General features: G+C 56.0%; 1 protein-coding gene across 2 annotated transcripts in view; it reads right to left on the bottom strand.

Annotated features, from left to right (window-relative positions):
* The window catches only part of PLPP4 (phospholipid phosphatase 4), a 96,995-nt gene that overhangs the window by 50,415 nt on the left and 24,706 nt on the right, over positions 1–21,874 (bottom strand). For both annotated transcript variants that reach the window (XM_028513511.2, XM_036027396.1), the window contains exons 2-3: positions 8,172–8,280; positions 60–150 (exon numbers count right to left, since the gene is read on the bottom strand). In XM_028513511.2, the coding sequence (XP_028369312.1) occupies positions 60–150; positions 8,172–8,280 (200 nt within the window). The remainder of the gene's footprint in view (positions 1–59; positions 151–8,171; positions 8,281–21,874) is intronic.

Raw genomic sequence — 21,874 nt, 5'->3', positions numbered from 1 at the left:
ACCGAGCGATCCCATCCCACTCGGCCCCGCCCCTGAAAGAGGAACGGCGGACACTCTACCTAAGAAGGCTTCCTTGATTTCCGTCTTGTCTGTCCGCCGGATGATTTTCACCACACAGATGACGGCCAGGGGCGTGAGGAAGGAAATCGCCTGGAAGAAATAACAGGCAATCCCTCGTGAGGGCAGCGGCCGGCCATCGGGGGGGGGGGGGGGGGGGTGCTGGTGGGTAATTAGCTCCAGTTAGCTTCGTTTAGACTCCCCAGTTGAATGGTCTCACTGAACACCCTTGACCTCCGACAAAGAAGGAGGATTTATGTCCACACTTATTAGACACTCCACCAACTTGGAAAACTGGAGGTCAGTTGCAGGTTATAATTGGCTTGCAATGGGGGGGGGGGAGCCATGTTTAAACAGGAAGGAGTAGCCTGTCATTACAATGACTCATTTTGGCCGGGAAGCCCCGTCACATCCTTCCCTGTAGATGGGTGGAAGAACCCTGGCCGCCTGTCCCCAGCTCCGTGGCAACACGGGAGCACGTGGGACTTGCTTAGCGCCCAGCGGTGCACGCCCTCTTGGTGCTGCTTTGTTGAATGTTCATGTCCTCAGCAAAACAAAGGTCAGCCCCTTTGCACAGTTTCTCTTCTTCCTTTCCCCCACCCCCTTCCTTCCCGGGCCCAAAGCACACAGGAGTGCAACAAGTGCTTCATGAGCTGAGCTGGTGGGAGTCAGAGGCAAGCAGCACAGTACAGAACCGGCCGTGCGTGAGGCCGGGACTGTGCTCAGGTGCCACCAGGTACTGGAGTCTCTTAAACCCTCACCATGGCTCTGTGACCCTCCTGGCCAGGCTGGGAGCTCAGTGTGAGGGCGGACACAGAGCTGGCGAGGAGCGAGGCCAGGCTCCGGACACCAGGTTTCCTGCCTGCCGAACCTGGTCTTTACTCAGCATTCTAGAAACAGGAGGTTGCCTGCAACATTCTGACAACCAGGAAAAAGATGTTTATGTTACTTCCTTAGCATGATAACATCTCAGGAGAACGCTGTCAGAAGGGACTGCATATCTCACGGATCCACCAGGGGCCCCACAGTCGGGGGCGGGAGGGGTGGAGAGGTGATGAACTACGGACCAATACCATTCACCCTTCTGGAAGTCTCCACCTGTGTCCTGGCACAATGCCACTTTTTGGAGAGGGGCTTCCTAAGGGGACTCAAGCATGGCTGGAGATGCCTTTGTCAGAGCAGAACTCCTCCGTCTGACCACGCACTGCGTCCCGACTACACCCCGACGGCCAGAGCTCACAGCACCCTGGGGGGGAGCCCCACTCTGGGAGCCGCCTCCAGGGACAGTTCATGACACACGGGAAGCCCCCTCCTCACTCCGTGGTGTTTCTTCCTGGTCACAAGGGGCCGTAAAGACCCTGATGAGCTCCCGCACCAGCTGTGGCCCTGAGAGGCTTGGCGGTGGCAACAGCGAACAGCATGCCCGGTCCCGCAGGGGCGTGCACAGGAGTGCAACCCGGGCCTGAGGGCGGCCGCAGGGGGAGAGATTCGGAGCGAAGCCGACAAGCTGAGAGCCTGCCCAGCGGCAGCACCTGCCGGTTCAGAGTCCCCTCCCGCGAGACCGGCCGCGGCTCCACCGGCACTGGGTGGCTCTTGCCCCTGCACACACACACAGGACGGTGGCGGCGACGCTGAGTCCCTCAAACGTGCCTCCAGGGCGGGCCTGACAGCCTGCATCTCCGAGAACACCAATGCCAGGGACCGAGAAACCTGCCTCGGGGTCTTGCCTCGCACATTCGAGACTGAAGGGATGTTTCGATAGTGGTGGCCGAAGCCCACGCTTACTTAAGTCCAAGGTCATTGCCCGCCTGGCCCCCACAATCAAACCTCACCTAAGAGCACACAGAACTGAAGACGCCTTACGGGCTGGACAGAAAGAAAGGCCCCAGAAAAAGTGCACGTGGGGGCTGCCAGCGGCCCCAGGCACGTGGCTTAAGGGCCAGCAGGTCTCAGCTCTGCCTCCTGCCCCCTCTCTCCTGCCCCGAACTGGACCCTCATCCCCACTCGCCCGACCACACTGCGCTTAATTCAATGGCTCCTGGAGCCGATGCCAAGCGCCGGGACAACCAGGCTCCCCACTTGGTGAGCGTCAGAGGCGAGGGATCTCGGCCAGCAGACCCAGAGCCACACACCCCCCGGCCTGGGTGACAGGAACGTGAGGCCGCACGGAGGTGTTTCTCCCCTCCTCTTCCTCCTCCCCTCCCAGCGGCACGACGCGGGCTCCTTTCTTCCTCCTGGGAACACGCCTGCCGTCTCCCCAGGCAGCGCTGCCCTCGGGTCAGGGCAGACGGAGACGCTCGGGCTTCTCATCTGCCCCTTCCAACCACCGGCTTTTCGGCTGGAAGCTGGAAGCAGGAGAGGAGCCCCAGAAGCCAACCCTCGGGAGCACAACGGCCTCCTGGGACCCCAGCACCCCGACGGGCAGCGAGAGAGGGATGAAGAGCCAACGAGTGCCCCGCCAGAAGCCAGCAGCCCAGGCTGAGTTCAACCCAGCGCTTGTCGCTTCCCCCGTTGCGACCAAAGCCTTCAGAGAAGCCGTGGGCGAGAGGAAGGCGGGCACAGAGACACGGGGTGGGGGGCACTTCCTTCTATCTCCAAACAGCAGCGGATACGCGGGATGAACACGGGCCAGCAACATCTCCGCTGGTATTGCTTCCTTAGGTCAATGTTTCCCCAGCTTAAAAAAAATAGTCTGGAAAGCCTGGGAGTGAGCCCGGCATAAAAAGACAGTGACTTTTTATGAGTGACTACTGCTTGTTAAATGGGACCCATGAGGGACCAGAACAAGGAACTGTAGCCGGTCACGGCTGTGAGGTGCAGGGGATGCACTGCACTCTCTCTGCCTGAGACGTCCCCGCTGGCAACGAGTCCCGGGCTGCCGAGTGTGCACACTCACGTCGGATAAAGGCCACCATGTTCTTGGACCTCACCAAGGGCTGTGGGCTCGTCTAGCACTTCTTTGCTAATTAACTCCTTCAACCCTCCCAGCAACTCCATGGACAAGGCTCCTTGCTTCATGGACAGGAAACCAAGGCACAGAGAGGTCAAGCAACCTGCTGAAAGCCACACAGCTAACAGGTGCTAATCCTGGGTTTTGCACCCAGACGGGATCAAGCTCTGCACTTTAAATCACAGTGGCATCGACGTTCTCACTGCGGGAAGTTAGATGCAGTAACAAACCCCGGCAAGTGCCTTTTCTCCGGAGTGCAGGGGGAAGCTCAGAGACTCCTGTCCAGACGCAAGGATAACTCCCAGAAAGGCGAGTGGCAGCAATCATGGGTGAAGCGCCTACTATGTGTTTCCCCACACTTGTCTAATCCTCCGACTGTTCTGCGAACATTACTACCTGGAAACATCTTCCTCCTTGCACAGGTGACAAGACTAGAGGTCAGAGAGATAAGTGACACACAACAGCACGCAGCCAGAGGGACCAGGGAGTGCCCGCACCCAGGCTGCCAAGCTGCCGGGTTAGAGTCCTGAACCACAGGGGTCCCCGAGGCCCAACAGCCCATCTTCCAGATGGGGAAACTGAAGCTGAGATACATCTCACGTTAAAGAACATTCCATAAATTACTAGTTAGTTGTACTACACAGCACCCCCCGTCACAATAATGTATACAAATTATCAAGCAGGATCTGGTACGTGGCTGGTCTTGCGTGAGGCTGTTCTGCAGGCTGGGAACAGAGTTCTACAGAGAAAAATGTGTGGGACACACGCCGATCAAGGGGAGCTGAATTTGAGCCCCACCTCTGACACTTACCAGCTCTGTGACCTTGAGCAAGTCACTTAACCTCTTCACCTCTGAGTCTCAGCTCCTCACCTATATAACGGGTACGACACTACCTGCAGAAAGTACTATTGCCAGCATTTAAATGCACTGCCAGTTACTGAAGGCGTCTAACGTGCCACACACGAAGAGAAGTGTCGTAAGTCCCGAGTAGATTTTTTTCCCCTAAAGCCACAGAGGAAACTGGGGAACCCCTACTATTGCTCAGGTTCATACCTAAGTCTTGCTGGTTGTCTGTGCCCAGGGCTTTCTTGTGATCGGATGCTCTCAACATTGCGGGGGAGGGGAAGGGAAGTGTTGTTAGAGACCCTTTTACAAACAGGGAAACTGAGGCACTGAGAGGCTAGGAGATTTTCCCAACCTGCGGAGCCAGTTAGCGGCAAAGCTGGGAGTTGACCGGAGCTGGCAGTTCGAGCTAGAGCCCACGCCAACTGCCCGCCCACAGGGTCCAGCAGACGGTCACCACACCAACTGCCCCGCCCACAGGGTCCAGCAGACGGTCACCACCCAGCAGACGGTCACCACCCAGGGTCCAGCTGCCTGTGGGCACCACCGTGTCGTTCCTCCCAGAGAAACTGCCAGCAAATGTCCCAAGGCAGTGAAAGGGTACCAGGATCCCGTGAGCAGGCAGGAGGGGAAAGGTGTGTTGAGCTGAGCTCCAGCCCCTGTGGCCTTGGCTCTGAGGAGCTCGGTGGGGGTGGGGGGCACCTTCAAGTGCAGGAAGGAGGTCGGGGCAGGCAGAGCCTAACCCACCCGGGCACCTTGTCCATGTCCCATGTGACCCACGTGACCACGCCTCCAGCCAGGGCCCTGCCTCATGCACCCCCAGTGAAACCACAGGAAGTGCGGCTGCTGCTCCCTAGGTGGGTCCCCCCACCGTCCGCGTGCTGACGCGGGGCGGTGGGCTTCCAGAAGACTTCGGGGGGCTGCCAGGAGGCTTCCGGGGGCCGCCAAAGCACAGGACAGCATGTCTGAAGGCATGGGCACGGGCACACCCAACACTCTGAACAAGCCAAGGGTCAGAGCAGAGCAGCTGACAGCAGGACGCCGGGCAGAGAGGAGCTTGACGCAGGGGCTCACTCGCGTCAGACACACGAGGGGCCCCGCCCGCCTGAATCTCTGGCAGTTGACAGGAACACGCGCTGCCAGGTGCTCAGACAGACAGACAGATGGCCCAGGACGCGCAGACACCGGAGACGGCTCTGCTGCAGGCGAACAATGGGAGCCCTTCGCAGACAAAAGCGCCGTCTGAGACTTTCCACGGGTCTAAAAATTAAACTGTCACGGGCCGGCTTTGTCTCTTTTCCTCCCCTCCTCCCCAAAATGACTTTATTTCTGTCTTCCTTAGAAGCACCCTCTTCCAGAAGAGGAAACTGTCATCAGAGCAACACAATTACCAATGATGTTCTACAGGAACACGGCTTCCGGAGGCACCACGGCCCAGGCCCGAAGGGACCAGGGCGGAAGTCTCGGGCAGACTTTTGTCAGCCACAGGAGGTGAGTGGGGACGCTTGCCTTCCTACTTTCACTCGTGAGTCTCGGCTGCTCCTCTGGGGCCTCCCTGGGATGCTGAGGCGACCGACCCACGTCCACGCCCACGCCCACGCCCCCCACTAGACCAGTGGCAGTCTCTTCAGCTTCGCACCTGGGCAATTAGCCACCCCGAAGCTGTCCACGGGCTGCTTCTATCGCCGCCTCCCTCGGCCCCTCCGTCACTGGGCCGACACAGCCCTTCCGCCCCCGAGTCCGCACCTTTACCCGCCTGCTCTCCTGTGTGCGACCCGCCACTCGCCACCGCTCCATGTCACCCGTGCCCCCAGGGAAGCATCCCAGCCAGATGGCTCTGGGCAGCTGGCATCCAGGTCCCGGCCCAGCCGCCGACAGGTGTGCAACCTCCGACAAGCTGCCAAATCTCACCACGGTCTCACTATCCCCACGGCAATTATGGGATGACAGAAGCACAGCCTCAAGGATTCTGGGAAGGATTGTCCGAGGTGCTCTTCAAAGTGACGAGCACCGTTCCTGCACGCCAGAGATGTCAGCTGTTGTGACAATGATGATGATGATGATTGTAATTGTGACTGTGACGATGGTGACAACAATGACAATGAGCCCCTCCTCTGGCCCTCTCCAGGTTCTATCTTCCAAGGAGCCTGCAGGGTCCTGAGGGTGTACCCCAAGGGTCTGATGTCACTTCCGGTCACCGGGGCAGCTCCCCCGGCTTCCCTGCCCGGAGCAGACTCCGGGCGTGCTCCCTGAATGTGCGGAGACGTGGCAACCACGGATGACACAGAGCGCGCTCGACAGCCACATGCAAAACACCCCCAGGGTGCTCCTGCACCGGAAGGAGGTTTTCAAAGATGCTCTGATAAGCCCCACGTGCTCAGGAAGGAGCCACGACCTCTTCCAAATGAGGGAGCAGCTGGTGGCTTGGGTACATGCAAGAAATGCGGAGTCAGACTCGGGGCCGGTGAAATGGAGTCTCGGCCCGTCTGTCCGGTCCGCCGGAAGCCAGAGTCTGCACGGGAAAGGAGCTCCAGGAAGCCGACAGCCCAGCCTCAACCAACTTCCTCGGGAACGGGCACGGTCCCCTTGGCCGAGGGTGCCAGAGACAGGACACGTGCGTGAGGGGCTTCCTGGCGAGGGCAGTGCCACTGGCTCCACATTTAACGCAGTCCCCTAACCATGAGCCGCTCGCATCTTCCGTGACATCTGACCGAGCGGCTGCTCTGAAACACACACACACACGCCGGAAACACTACTTTCCCGGGAATGAAACATCAAGGTTTAACAGCAGCTGCCTTTAACAATATCTTCATCATTAGCAAGTTTGTCTTCAGATTAAAATAGTCCAACCGAAAGTACAAGAGACCCCAGGGCTGTTTTATCATCCATTGTGTATTCAAATAATGAAATTTGAGCTTTCCAGAGAAACCAAGCTATTTCTTAGAAAGAGTAAAAACATATGTTCTATTACATTTTTTTCTATAAATACCTGAGGTTTCTAAAAACCCATAGCAGACCGATAAGGCCTCCTATTAAACTCTTAATAAAACCCAGCAAAATGAATCTAACTTACATGACGATAAGGTATTTTCCATCTGAGGGTTGCAGGCATTACAAATGTATCTACTGCTTTCCTTGTGTTATTACAGAATCTCACCATATCCTGTGACTAAAGGAATGAAATTCGTCAACTACCATTAAGGAAACAGAAGGTTGAACTCTTTTCGTTAGGAGATCAGTGGGTGTGAATCAGGATTTGAGGCTGAACACCATTCCCCTCTCTGAGAACCCCGGTACTGAATAACGCCTTCACCGGCCTCCTCCCCGCCCCTGCCCACATGCAAATGGGCTCCCCCCTGCCCTGCACACAGCTGCACCCAGCATCTTTGGCGCATCTGCATGGAGACTTCAAAGCAACCCACTGTTCACACACACCTAGACACAGCCACCAGGTTCTCACATGAACAAGGCATCTCCAAACGGTGTCTTACCGCACATGCAGTGCAAATCTTTGAAGAGTGGGGTGCAGATAAGCAATAAAGAGAAGCTCCCCCCATTAAAGCCACAGGGTGCACTAGTCAGATACACAGTGGTTCCTTTATTTCTAAGACTTTTAGAAGATTTGAGTTGGAGCCAAAATGGATAAAGTCTTGTTTTTATACTCAAATGCTAGGTAGTGTTATCCTCATAACCACCCTAATTTTTCAATTTCCCTGAGATTTAGGAAAGTCCACGTTTATTTTCCAGCAGAAAAAAAAAAGCCATTATTTCAATAGCAATTAAAATAACACTTGAATGCTCGCGTAGTGTTCTGGGCCTTTGGGGGGAGTTTGCAGACACAGAGATCTTTCTAGTCATCGCTAATTAACGAGAGTTCCTCCATAAAATCGGAGGGGTTCCTTTCAAAACGCAAAAATACTTCTGGCGTGCCCTGTGAAAGCGTTGGAGCACGCACTTCAGCTCGCACAGGCATGAAACACAAAGGCTGGGCAACGGGCATAACCTTCCTCTCCCAGGTTGCCATCCAAACGTTACATTACTGCTGAGTAGCAAGGCGGAGCCGACACATTGCCCCTGCTGCAGAAAGGCCGGGTGGCACTGGCACCAGCGAGGAGTCCCGAACACGGCCCCCTCCCTGCAGGCAGGGCGGCCTCCTGGCTGAGAGCTGGGCGGGAGCTGGCTGCCGGGATGTGACTCCCGGCTCTGCAGCTCCCTAGCTGTGTGCTTTGGGCCAACTCCCTTCTCTCTCTGGCCGTCTTCAGGAGGGTGGGCTCACACTAGGGAGGGCGGTCAAATCGGCCATGAAATCACGGTACTTACAAACATGAGGCGGGTGGGTATGTTGTCGGACTGCACGAGAGGGTTCTTATACAGCCAGATCTCCTCCGGCTGGATGACTCTCTGGAACGGATCCAAAAACTCTGTAAAACTGAAACGAAACAAAGAAAGACGCGTGAGGGCTGAGCACACACTCAGCGGTGGCCCTTGGTTCCTGGGAAGGCCGCCCCTGCACACCCTCGGGGGAGGGCCGTGCTCTAGGGAACAGGAGCGGGTGGCAGCTGCCCTGCGGGTGGGTATCAGCCAGGCCCAGCTGCGGAAAGAGCAGAAGGACTACTGAGACTTGGCAGCATCTCCTGTCGCCACCAGCCAGCGAGGACCCCTTCTGGGCCTGTGAGAAGAGCTGGGAGGGTAACCCACCGAGACCCGAAGAACTGGGGGCAAGGGCAGACGGGAGCAAGGCAAGGCCCCAGCCCGCCTCGGGAATAAAACGGACCTGTTTGGGGGCAGAGGCCAGGGAGCAGGGGGCACGAAGTTCCCTCCATGTTACCCTGATGGCACCCGGCCACCCTCTAGGCCACCAGCAGGGGGCAGAGTGAGGAAAAAAGCTTCCAGAAAGGAAGAGAGAGATGCAGAGGGGCGGAAGGAGGGAGGAAGGAAAAGGGGGATGAGGAACATTCTGGGGCTGCTGTCAAGAAACCCAACAGCTCTGCCCTGACGGGTGTGGCTCAGGTGGGCAGGAGTCATTCCACAAAGCAAAAGGTCACCGGTTCGATTCCCGGTCAGGACATGGGCCTGGGTTGCAGGTTTGGTTCCGAGTCGGGGCGTGTGAGAGAGGCAACTGATGGATGTTTCTCACATTGATGTTTTCTCTCCCTCTCTTTCTCCCTCCCTCCCTGCCTCTAAAAATAATTAATTAACTAATTAACTAATTAATTAATTAAAGAAAACAAGCAGCTTTAAGCATCCACCTTGGATGCTTAAAGACCCTGGAAAAGAAGCATCCCCTCTTCACCCTCCCAACCCCTCTCACGCCCCCAGAACCCACAATACCCCGGCACATGAACAGTGGTCACCACCAAGAGAAAAACTGGGGGAGGGGACAGGTGGCTGTGGCTCCCCCTGTCAGCTCCCAGCCAGCAGGCCACAGCGCCCAGCTCTCCCTCCAGCTCTCCGCCAGGGGAGCTCCGCTCAGAACGGGGGTCCCAGGAGAAGCAGGCGCAAGCGGCACGGCTTTCTGACCACACGGCCCCAGTCTTGCGGAGTCATTCGGTTGCACGTGAGTCTCTGCGAGGTCGGCCCAGACTCAGGAGACGGGCGGACTGGCTCCACCCCTGGCAGGGGCGGGGCAAAGTGCCGCCAGAGAAGAGCAGGTAAGGTGAGAGAGAGGGACACAGCCACCTTTCAAACATAATCAGTCACCCACAGGCTGTCATGGTTCCACAGCCCCCACTTTAGAGATCCCCGGAGCCCCGATTCCCATCTCCTGCCCACAGAGCTGGCCACAGGACCCGGGGACAGGCCCACCATGGAGCACCACAGTGGGGGGCTCTGTCAGTCCCCACCTCGTTTGTCCCTCAGGTGCCACTGTCCTCATGGGGGGTTTTAAAGCCTCACGCCCCAGCCTCTCCCACGATCCCTCCCCCCTCCCTCCCTGAGTCGCTGCAGCCAGAACATGTCTTTCAAGCAAATTATACCCCCAGGGGCAGCGGTACCGAGAAAGACAGGTGTCCCTCCTCCAGCCACAGCACAGCCACCAGCCTCTGCCATGGAGAATCCAGAGAGCAGGCAGCTACCCAGAGGACCTGGGCCTCAAAGAGCACGGGGGGCGGAAGTGGGCGGGTGGTGCTCAGGAAAGCTCTGGAGACACTAAAGGGTGTTCCCAAGAGGGGGCCTGGCCGCCTCCTTCCAGGAGCCCGTCGTACACGGTCTGGAAACCAAGGCACGGAACCCCTCCTGCTCACAGGGCTCACTCTGCACGGAGGACTGCCAGCATCGTTAGATCGACGCTTCCCAGGCCTTAACGCGCCCGGGAGCCACGCGGGGTCTTGCACCTACAGACACAGCCAGCCGGGGGAGGAGCCTGAGGGCTGGTGTCTCCAGCGAGCTTCCTGCTCCTGCCGCCGCCGCCGCCGCCGCCGCCGCCGCACTGACCTGGGGGTCGAAGCCTGAGTCCCAAGGGGCCAGGGCATCGGCACCACCTGGGAGGGGGCTTGTTGAAAATGCAGAGTCCTGGACCAGCCCAGACGTACTGGCTGGGGATCTTTCGTGTTTGGCGAGCTCCCCAGGGGATGTGAGTGGGACACGGCGCGCTCCAGGAAGCCGGCGTCTCCCCATGTTGGCCGTTTCAGAACCGAGCTGTGCGGCTTCGCCTCATCCTCTCTCCACCTGTGCTGTGAGGTTTCTTCGGACTTTGTAAACCAGTCGTTCTCTTCTGGAAGAAGCTTCATGTCACCGCTTAATTACAAAATCAACACTCCCTCCACAAACAGCTGGTGTACACACAATAAATACAACGAAAACTGAAGAATGCTGCTACTCTCTGCCTTGCAGCCGCAGCTGCCACCACCGCCACCAGGAGGTGTCCAGGATGGAGGGGGAGTGGGCGGTGCTGAACACGCCTCAGGGGAGTCACGTCCAGGGAGAACCTAAACTCGCCGTGTGAAGCCCCCCAAGTCATCTCCACCGCCACTTATTAGGGAAGGAGACAGGAAAGAAGAATGACAACTCGAAAGCACAGCAATCTCGCCCTGGCTGGGTGTCTCAGTTAGTTAGAGCATCGTCCCATGCACCAAAAAGTTGTGGGTTCAATCCCTGGTCAGGGCGCATACCTAGGTTGCGGGTTCGATCACCAGTTGAATGGGGAGGAGCAACTGATCAAAGTTTCTCTCTCACATTAATGTCCCTCTCTCTCCCCCACCCCCTTCCTTTCTCTTTAAAATCAATAAACATATCCTGGGGCGAGGATTAAAAAACAAAAAGCACAGCAATCTGGGGCCAGCTGGTATAGAATAAAATTGCCCCTCCCGCCGTAATAACTCCCAGCAGAATGGCTGACGCCCTTGAGTTTTCGAAAAAAGGCAGAAGGAAGTGTCGTGGGTCTGTGACCCCTGGGAGGTGGGAGGAGCCACTTCGTGTACTTCTATTCCCAACACATGCAATGCAGGCAGAAACACCTTAATGCCCAAAGACCATGGGGCAGACTCAGCAACCCAAGCCTCTGGCTCTCTGGGGGTGAGAGGAAAACCTGCTGTGAGTGGCTGGCTTTTCCCCATCCCTGCAAAGACTCGCGAGGCAAAGGAGAAGTGGCGTGATGACCCAGGTGACTTGGGCTCTCGGGGTCCCTGGGACAAGGATGGCAGCCCCAGCCCTCCCTTCCACCTCCAGGTTTGCTGATGCGCGGCGTAGACTCCTGAGGCTCCATCAGGCCCGACGACTGGGACCAAACAGAAGGGAGGGGCTCCTCGAGGAGGAGGCATGGAGCTCTGACAGGTGAGCTGCCTTTCACTGCACGCAAAAAAAAACAAACCCTCAAAACTGATTAAGGACCTGAACGTAGTATCTGAAACCATAAAATACCCAGAAGAAAACAGGTGCGAACCTCCTGGACGCCAGTCTTAGCGACACTTGGTGGCTCTGACTCCAGCGGCACGGGAGATGGAAACACCGTCGAATAGACGGGACCGCAGCAGACCGACAGGCTGCTGCGCGGCAAAGGAGTCCGTCCGGAAAACGGAAGGGGGGCCCGCGGACCGGGAGAGGATATTTGCAAATGATGTGTCCGATACGGGGCTGCTGTCCGAACCACGCCGTATAAAGAACTCATGCAACGTTACAACAACAACAACAACAACAAAAACAATCAAAAAATAGGCAGAGAATCTACACAAACATTCTCCCAGGGAGCAAATACAGAGGGCCCGCAGGCACCGGAGAGGATGTCACGTGTCACTGGTCGTTAGGGAAATGCACATCGAAGCCCCCGTGAGAGAACACCTCGCACCTGTTGGGGGGCTGCCATCAGAAAGACGAGAAGTGGGTGTTGGGGAGGATGCGGGGTCCTCGCTGTCGGGGGGACTGCACACTAGAGCGGCCACGTTGGCAAACAGAGCGGAGGTTCCTCGACATGTGTAAAAGGGAATACTACTCGGCCATAAAGAGGACGAAATAGCACCACTGGCGACAACACGGACGGACCCTGAGGGTGTTACGCTGAGTGAAGTGTCAGAGGAAAGAGATGAAAAACATACTATTGCACTCACGTGGAATACGAAACAAGAAAGGGACTAACGGAAGGAAGCACAGCGAAGACGAAAGTCACAGACGCAGAGAACACGTCAGTGCTGATGGAGGGGAACGGGCGGGGAGGGGGAACGGGTACTGTGGGCAGGTGTGCGGGGCGGGTGGACCCCGGACTCCTGGTGGTGCGAGTGCTGTAGTGCACAGATGTTGAGTTACAATGGTGTCCACCTGGAACTTACACAATGTTATATTAACTAATGTCACCTCGACTTAAACAAATTAAATTAAAAAAGAAATCTAACCCATCAGAGGGTATCACTTATTTATCATTTCAAAGGAACAAAGCTACTTAATGAGACTGTGTAGGTGTGAAAGCAATGTTTTCTTCGTCGTCATCATAAGCTTGGCTGCAGCAGCTCCTGCCTGTCCGGCCTCAAAACAACTCACTCCTTTGTCCACTGTAAGTGTTACTTCGTGTTGACTCTTGGCAACCAAAGTAGGAACGGTGCTACTTGTTTTCTCCTTACGCTTCTGATGACAGAGTTTGTAGAACCTGGGAAACATACACTATGAAGTTTCAAAGATGTTACTCTGACTTTATGCTGAGTAGTTCCCTCTTTCATGCATGCATAGTTCATGCATAGCACAGATGTTTGGATCCTCCTTAGAGTGCTTGTCTACACCTCTCGCCCCCCCCACCATTCACCATTCTCATTCATATTCTCTCTCTCTCTCTCTCTCTCTCTCCCCCCGCCCCACCAGCTAGTCCTGTTTCCATAGCGCAGCCTGACCTGAAGCAGCCTAGCGTACATATCTGCTTCTATGGGAAGAAGCCCAGCCGGGGACAGACAGTGGACTGTCATCTTTGCCTATTATCTATTCATTCAGTGTTTCCTGAGTGCCTGTGACGTGCCAGGCACTGTCCCGTGAGCCCTGGCGAGTAGAATGCACACAGCCCCGACGCTCGTGAAGACTATCATCGCGGGTCTTTACTTACGAGGCCAGAATGCTGTCCTCTCTGCTTGAGGAGACATCAGGTTGGGGTGCCTGGGCAGTGGGACCCGTGGGATGGCCTCCGAGCTCGAGCCCCCTGTGCGTGAGGACTCCGGCCCATGGGGCATGTTCCAGGGAGCGTATCTACCACTGTCCACAGGCTGAATGTGGCAACCGACTCAGCCCGAAGCCGGAAACCCAGGAAAACAGCCCATCCTGACATTGCACTAGCAGGAACAGTAAGTCCCTGACCGAGGACCAGGGATGCCATGGTCCCTCATGCCTGTGCTAACTCAAAGTCAAGGTCCCAAAGCCCCTGAATCTGCCTGTCATCTTCTAGAAGACTCCATAGAGTTGTCAATGACTTTTAACTCACGTACCTTGAAAACACGCCTTTTTCAAGATAGGTAAACACGTCAGCCACCTACCGGACACAGGTTTCTACCTCCTTTCCCCCAACCACACAGGACACAAGACAAGACAGCAGCTGCTCTTTGCAAATGTGAGCGAGAGTGATGCTGAGACAGTGACTGGGTCTGAGAGGCTTCCCTACCCTCCCCGCGTGCCAGCTGGGGCAGTGAGTGAGGTTTCCGGTTGGGAGGAGGGGCAGAAGAGTGTTAGCATCCGCCACTCGCCACTTGGCCATTCTATGAGCAAACAATGGCCCAGAAAGTCGCTTTGAATCTTGCAACCTGAAGGAGGCAAAAACGAGGTGTGGGATAAAGAAGCTTTCCAGGAGAGAGCAAAAAGCAAAGCAGGCTGCCTGATTGCTTTATAGCCTCTCCCTCTCCAGCCGGCCTCTCCCGTGCCAGAGGGAAACTCATACAAAGGGGCCTCCAGAACAGGCAGCGGCTCCACCGGGCAGACCGGATTTTCCATCGATGCTGGCAGAGGGATGAGATGAGGCTACTGAGAGGTATGTTGACCAAATAGCTCTGTGAGCCACTAAAGCAGCCCCCTGCCTCCGGACAGGCCTTACCCTGACCCAGGGCGGGTGGCCGCACAAAGACAAGGGTCACAATTGTAATAACGACAACCAGGTATCACATCCGGAGCCCCAAGGTGCCAAGTCCTTTACTTGTTTTTTCCCCCCATTACTCCTTCTGATCTTCATAAGACCCCCATGAGGCATCCTTTCCCCACTGCAGTCCCTCCCGGTAAGGTCCCCAAGCCAAACAACACTCCTCATTGAGGGGACCGGGTAGGTTCCGTCCCTGCTTATCCCTGAGTATCGGGTTTCCGTCTCCCACCAATCACACCATCCTGCGGAACCAGGGGGCACCCCACTCTCCTGCGGCTACAAAGTCTGCCTCCCATGGCCCCTCGGCTGTTCATCTGCTCCTCCGTGGCCCTGCCTGGCACGGCGTCCTCCTCCCCTGAAATGTGGACACAGCCGAATCCCGCCCTCGCCAAGGGGGTGCACGGCAGGTGATGAAAGCATGCACTCCACAACTGTGCCCCCTAAACAGGACGGGGCAGGATGGGGCCAGTGGGGGACAGCAGTGGAAACGTGTGGACCGAGCCTGGCGGTGCCAACCTACCCAGCTCCCAGGAAGGAAGGAGAGGCCTGGGAACCGGCTGCATGGCGGGTAAGTCAAAGCCACCAATGCAGCAAAGATGCTACCTGCATACACCGACTCTCCTTCATCCTTTAGCAAACAGCACTAACCCGCGTGCCTGCCCCGCCCGCCCTCGCCGATACTGACACCGACCACAGACGCCGTGGACCCCTGACATGAGCTACGAGAGGCAGTCTCCCCAAACTCGTATACTCGGAACCTGTCAGGCCTCAGGACTCAGCCTGCAGCCTATAGGAAACACATGGCAGAGAAACGACTCAAACACCCTCAGGGAAACGGGCAAGACCCGGAGTAAAGCTAGACGGGATGCGCCAGCGTTTACAAGGGTCTGAAACGGCCAAACGACCACGTGCAACATACATGCTTTGACTGGGTTTTGATTCAAAAAAAATTTTAAGCTATTCAAAAGAAACTTTGAGGATGACTGAGGACATCCTGGGACTGGAGTGAACTAGATATCAGGTGACATTGAGAAAATACTACTATTTCCCTTTGGTGTGGTAACGACACGGATGTATAGAAAAATGTCTTCTTTTTAGGAGAAGTAGCTGAAACATCCGGGGGGGAGTAGGATATAAACCCACAATTTACTTTCAAACGGTTCAAAAAACGTACACACAAACATAAATACGGAGATAAAGCACATGAGATGCAACGTTAACAACCACTTACTCTAGGTGGAGGATAGGAGCAGTTTTGCTCTCTCCACGTTTCTGTCCACCTGAAGTTCTCCAGGATAAAACGCTGGCACGGTCCAGTCCAGGACAAGGACCCCGAAAGCAAGGGACAGGGCGTCCAAGGCAATACGACCATGAACACACCATGGGCGCATCCAGAGCTGTGGAGTTGAAAGGCCTGCCTTCTACCTTTGCCGCCTACTAGCTGTGTGACCTTGGGAGACTTCCACGTCCCCCTGAGCCCTGGCTGCCTCCTCTGTGAAGGGGGGACAACCCACGACCTACCTGCAGGGCCGCGGTGGGCAATGCGTGGGGAGCATCCGCGCGGACTCAGCAGGGGCTGCGCTGTGCGGCCCCGGAGCCGTCTCCTTCCGCCAGGAGGCGTCTCCAGCAGCAGCAGCAGCAGCAGCACAGCGCGCCACCCCTGCATCTCAGAAAAAGGAGGACCCCTCCGAACACGCCTGCCACGAGCACGAGCATGCGCGGAAACCTATTGCGCAGAAGCACAATGTTGAGACACCACAGCCATCACCCCCGAGGTCCAAACGTTCAGAGCAACTGTTTCCAAACATTTCTACAGGGGGCGCCTTCCCTTCGGAAGTCAACAACAGCCTGCGAATGTTTTCACTGCTGGTGCTCAAACAGGAAATCCTGGTCCGCGTAAACCCAGGCTGCAAAAGCCGACACCTCGGCCCGCGGGGACTTCAGGACCCGAGCAAGCTGCTGAATCCCCTCCCGTCTGTAAAATGGCCAAGAGCCTGCTGGGAGGTAACGAGGGTTTGGAATAATCCTCCAGGCCCACAAGAGGCACTGAACCACTGGCAGGACACTCACCATCCCTGAAAAACGCCAAAAAATAGAAAACAATTCCTAAAAAAATCCCGCATACCAAATAACAATGTGTGGGCCTTACCTGGATCCTGAGTCACACGCACAAAAACAGTGTTCATATCACTGGGTGTTACAAATGGCATTATGGTTTGGTGGGTGGGGATGGGTGGGGATGGGCGGGGGAAGTTGATTTTTTTTCTTTCTCTTTTTTTTTACCTCTCATTGGTTAAAGTTACTTTCTGAAGTATTTACATATGGAACGGATGCCATGCCCGAGAGCGCTTGAAAACACTCCACCGACAAGGGGGAGGGCGAGCAGATGAAACAAAAGTGCTGGCCCCTGGTAGAGGGCCTTTGGAAAGTTCTACACCAAAAAGGGTTTTGTTAATGATTATAGTCATTGGCCACAACAAAACTACAAAATTAAGTGTTTTATCAGCCAAAGCAGCTGATACTCCCGGGAAGAATTATTCGCTTTGACTGGACTTCATCCAGTCAAGTGTAACAGTGGGAAGAGTAATTTTTTAAAAATCAGAAGGAAGAAAAGGGGGGAGGGGCAAAATCAGGAACAGATGAAGAGGAAGGGGAAGAGGCCGGGTCATTCACAAAAGGAGTTGCCTTCAAACACCTGCACACCTGGCCGTACCTGCAACCCTCAGGTGACAGGCACAGCAGAGCCTGTGGTAGTGAGGACGCTCTGCCTGGCTCAGACGCTGTCCCCATTGGCCGCTTGGGGAAGCAGGTACCCAGTAATAGAAGTGGGTGAGCCGTGGGATGGCAGGTGACTCGGGGCAGAGCCAGAGCCTGGGACTCAGGGAAACCTGGGGTTTCTGCCTCCTACCAGCTTCCGGGGCTTCCTGGAGCTCGGACCCCACCCCCGCACAGTGGAAAATGGTGTTTGGTGCAAACAAAAGCCACTCTACACACTAAACAAAAGAAAACACTAGCAAAAAAATGGAAGAGGGACAAAAGGGGGTATTCTTTGCTAACAGCACCTCTGTCTACAATGAACTGTATGGTCTGAAATGCCCAGTGAATCATCCACTCCTGGATTACCGAGAAGTCTAGGAATTTAGCCTTGGCTTAAACCCACAGGCTCCTCCGTACACCCACACCTGGAGTGGGCCACCGCAGGTCCCAGCACACGCCACGGTGCAGAGATCTGGGCAGGAGAGAATGCCACTCAACACAGGGCCAACACGGGGAGGGCACAATTTAATTTGAAAGGGCTTCTAAGTTGCCATTTTAATTAGAAAACAGCAGCCAGACAGCACATGCTCCTAAACAGGGGCCTGCAAAGTGTCTTTGAGATGTTCCTCCCTCACAACCTCATCTGAACTCCCCGGGCGTCCGCCAGCCACGGCACGGCCGCATCCGGCTCTCCTCACCGAGTCCTGGGCAGGAACCAGCACAGTCCTGGCCTCCACAAGGCCCCTGTCCGCTCTCTCCAGGACCTACTCTTTCCCCTGAGCAGGGATAAGGCCCGTCCTCCCAGGACGGCCTTCAGTTGGGCTGGTAGGGCAGGAAGGGGTGGGTGGGCGGGGTACAAGAGCCACCAATCACACGGCTGAGGGCCAGGGACAGCTGCGATCAGGCAAGAGGCTGCCGGCAGGGCTCGGGTCAGCTCTGAGAACACGGGGACGGGCCCCAGCTGTCTGCAGTGCTCCAGCCCGCTCAGCAGCTGCAGTCTGGAGTGGGTGGGCATTGCCTCTCTACCCCGAGGAATGCTCACCTCTATGGCTGTGAAGCAGACACAAAACTTTCATTTTACCCCACAAGTTGTTTTCTGTGAGCATCACTAAGTGATTCGGTGGCCACCTGTACTACAAATGCTGACTTCTTCGAAGCAAAGTCAAATTGAGACACAGGCCTGCGGACCCGGGCTTGACCTTGGACAGCTGGAGACACCCATACACTGGCGTCTGTGGCCCGAACAATGGCCAGGGCCAGAGTCAAGGACCAAGTAATGCCTGCCCATCGGTATGACTGGGCTGCATGGCTGGGACTGAGCCACTCACTCTACATCTTCCTAAAAAGAGGGTCAAGAATAACCATGACGTCGTCACTGCTGCAAAGATACGGCGGCACAGGGCAGAAGGTACGGCCCACAGCAGACCCTCAGCTCACCAGAACGTCTTGCCTGCTTTTGACGACAGCTGTACCCACAGGGCTTAGAACAGAGCCTAGCATGCAGCAGGTGCTCAATAAATATCTGTTGCATCAAAACTACACAAATACATCCATGGCACCTGTTTCAATAAAGACCCGACCCGCTGCCACATGGCATCTTAAGTCCAAAGCAGGCAGCTGGCCACCCTTGGACCCAATGCAGCCTGCTGCTACACCGGTTTGGACAGTAGCGTGTTTTTGTTTTTTCTTTAATGTGCAATTTGTGGCCAATATTTAAAAACCAGAAGCTCTCACAGCAAAAGCTACACGTCTGGCTTCTGTTGAAGAATCTGGTCTGACAACCCTGGGCCTGCATCCCTCCAGGGGGACAGTCAGTCAGAGGAGCCAGAGGCAGCTGCCCGGTTTGGGCGAGACAAAGCCCGGTCCAGGGTCCTGCCCACCCATCTGTGTTTGGGACCCACCCCACATCTCGACTGTGAGGTACGGTATGTGTGCTCCCCTCTCGTGGCTGCTTCGGGCTGGTTGCTGGTTGGCCCGGGACGGGGGGGGGCCGGGGGGGAGTTAGCATTTCACAGTCCCCAGGGTCCCCTGAACCCACTGTATGAAGACAGCTCCCACCCTCGGGCGCCTCTCTCTCAGGGTGCCTGACTTTGCTGGGTGCTCATCTGCCGATTCAGGACTAATTGATCCACCGCAGTTGCATGTCCAACTGCTCCCCGCCAACACCACCGTCTCCACCGCTCCCCCACTTTCTTGCTCATCTGCCCCCAGTGACAGAACAACCCTGGGCCCGTGGCACTGCCAAGAACAGGGTCTGATCCATCACAGCCTGCCCGGATATGGTCTTCGGAGACATCCAGAGGGAAGGAGGAAGGGAGGAGGGACCAGAGGATCAGCTGAGCACCTCCTGAGGCCCCCCCCGCCCAGCGGGAGTCTGCAAGACACTTCCTACACCTCACCACCGCCATCGCTCCTCACAGCCAACGGGAGGCACCATTACCCCGTTTCCCATGGAGAGAAGCAGGCTCTTCCAGGCTTCACGACCTGCCCAAGGTCATTCAGCCAAATACGCAGCAAAACGAGAACCCACATCCAAGTGCTCCAACCATCATTCCAGGCCACTTCCACGGCCTCCAGTGTTGGGAATGTGGGTGCGAGCACCCTGAGGTGGGAGGGGGCACTGGGCGGCGGCCCTCCAGTTCTTTGGGTCTTTGGCCCCTCCCCCCGCTCACGTTCTCTGTCCCAGACGCCCCTCCCTTCCCCCCAGACCCTTCCTGACCCACGTCAGCCCCGTGCAGCCGTCTGGGGAACCATGTCCTCTGCCGTGGGACCACCTCCGCTCCCCAGGGCACTCCAGCCCCCAACTGCTGGTCTTTCCAAGTGGACGGCTGCACCCCTGAGTTCTCCCGCCCCCTCCCGAACCACATCCCCAGGTGCTTCTGGGCCGACAGCTCAGAAGGGTTTCCTTTTGGCATCAGAAACAAATCAAACCCCGAGCAGGCAACAGCCACCGGCACCGCAAGCCAGAACACTGTGTTCTGCTGTCGGCTTAGCTGCTAAATCAACTTGAGTAGTCCATCTAATCTCTCTGTTCCCCTCATTAAGAACCTGGGCTGCGTGACTTTGGAGTTTTCCTTCTGTCTCGACGCTGCGAATCTCCCCTCGGAAACAATGGGGAATCCGACAGATAAATACCTTCTCCCCTCCAGGCACAGAAGTGTACACTTAACATAGAGACTATTTCTTCCACGTCTGGGTATACATCCAGAGGAAATAAAAACAGGATGACAAAAAAATATCTTTGCTCCCATATGTAGGGCAGCCGTTATGTACAGTAGCCAAGATCTGGAAACAACCTTTGTCCCCATCAACGCACGAGGGACAACGCGCAGGCATTGCGCACACATACACAAAACGAAATCTCGTCCAACCACGAGACAGAAGGACATCCTGTCACTTGCAAGAACATGGACCTCCGGGGCGCTGCGCTCAGGGAAATAAGGCAGACGGAGAAAGACAGACACAGCATGATCTCACTTATAAGTGGAATCTAGAACGGCCGGACCCGGAGAACCAGAGGCTGGAATGGTGGTCCCCAGGGGCCACGGGGTACGGAGGGGACATGAGGAAACCCCAGTCCAAGGGGGCATCCTTACAGCCATACCATCAGTCAATTCTAGGATCTACCCTACAGCGAGATGACTGGAGTTAACAATGCTGTGTTATATACTTGGTATTTTCTAAGTAACTGGATCTTAGGCATTCTCTCTATGAAACAGAAATGTTAATTATGCGGCGTGATGCCAGCGTTAGCGGATGCGATGGTGGTAATCACTTCTCAATACCTTCGTGCATCCAATCAACACAGCGTACAGCTTAAACCCACACAGTACTCTGTGTCAATTATGTCTCAGTAAAGCTGGAAAAAGGAAGGAGGGAAAAAAAAGAAACTGAGTGTAAAGGTCAGGTAACACTGGTCAAGGGAGGCAAACAGCGCACTGCTAAATACATCAACTGTTGCTTCTCCACCTCAATGTTTTCACAAAGCCCTTTGTTTCGTAAATGGCACCGTGTCTTCAAAGGCTCGGTACCCGGTGCCGCTGGCAATATCCCCAGCCAGGATCATCCCCCTGGAGCCCAGCAGAGGCGGGCCGGAGCCCCGGCTCACCCAATCAGCTGAACCGCCGGTGCCGCCCCTCCGCTACTGCTGATTGCTGTGTTTAAAAGCGGAACAGTAAAACTCCCCGCTGCCTCGGATGTATTAAAAATCAGAAGCGGAGGAGTTATTCTCGCTGTTCCCAACCTATTGGCAGACTTGTCCGACTTGTGAGACAGACCCCCCCACCCCCGGAATCTACGGCCGGTATTGGAAGCCAGCCTTAATTGGCTTTAGAGATTTCGCAAAGCGCCGCAAATCTGAATAATCAAGTTTGGGAAAGAGTGTAATCAAGCTGATTTATCCGCAATTACCTCCCCGTTATCCTGCTTGTTACCCCGGTTCTTCAATCACTGGCACAGACATGTTTATGCAATGCGGACGGGCCGGGCAAGGCAGCGGATCCTTTCTGAATCCTCCAGGGAGAGAGGGGCCTGGCCCCGTTCCAGGGGCCTGGGCTCCCACGGGAAACGCCCCCGGACAGGCTGACCTCGAGATGGGTAGGGTAAACGAGGGGCAAATGCCCGATGAGCCCCTCTGCAAAGCTAGCAAGCTCCCCGTGCCCTAGACTCCCTTGGAAACTGGAAATTACCAGCCTCTAAGAGAAGGCCCGGCTCGTGTCTGGCCAAGGATGGA

This window comes from Phyllostomus discolor, chromosome 5 (genome assembly GCF_004126475.2).
Source record: "Phyllostomus discolor isolate MPI-MPIP mPhyDis1 chromosome 5, mPhyDis1.pri.v3, whole genome shotgun sequence".
NCBI lineage: Eukaryota > Metazoa > Chordata > Mammalia > Chiroptera > Phyllostomidae > Phyllostomus > Phyllostomus discolor.
This window is presented reverse-complemented; position numbering and strand designations above follow the sequence as displayed.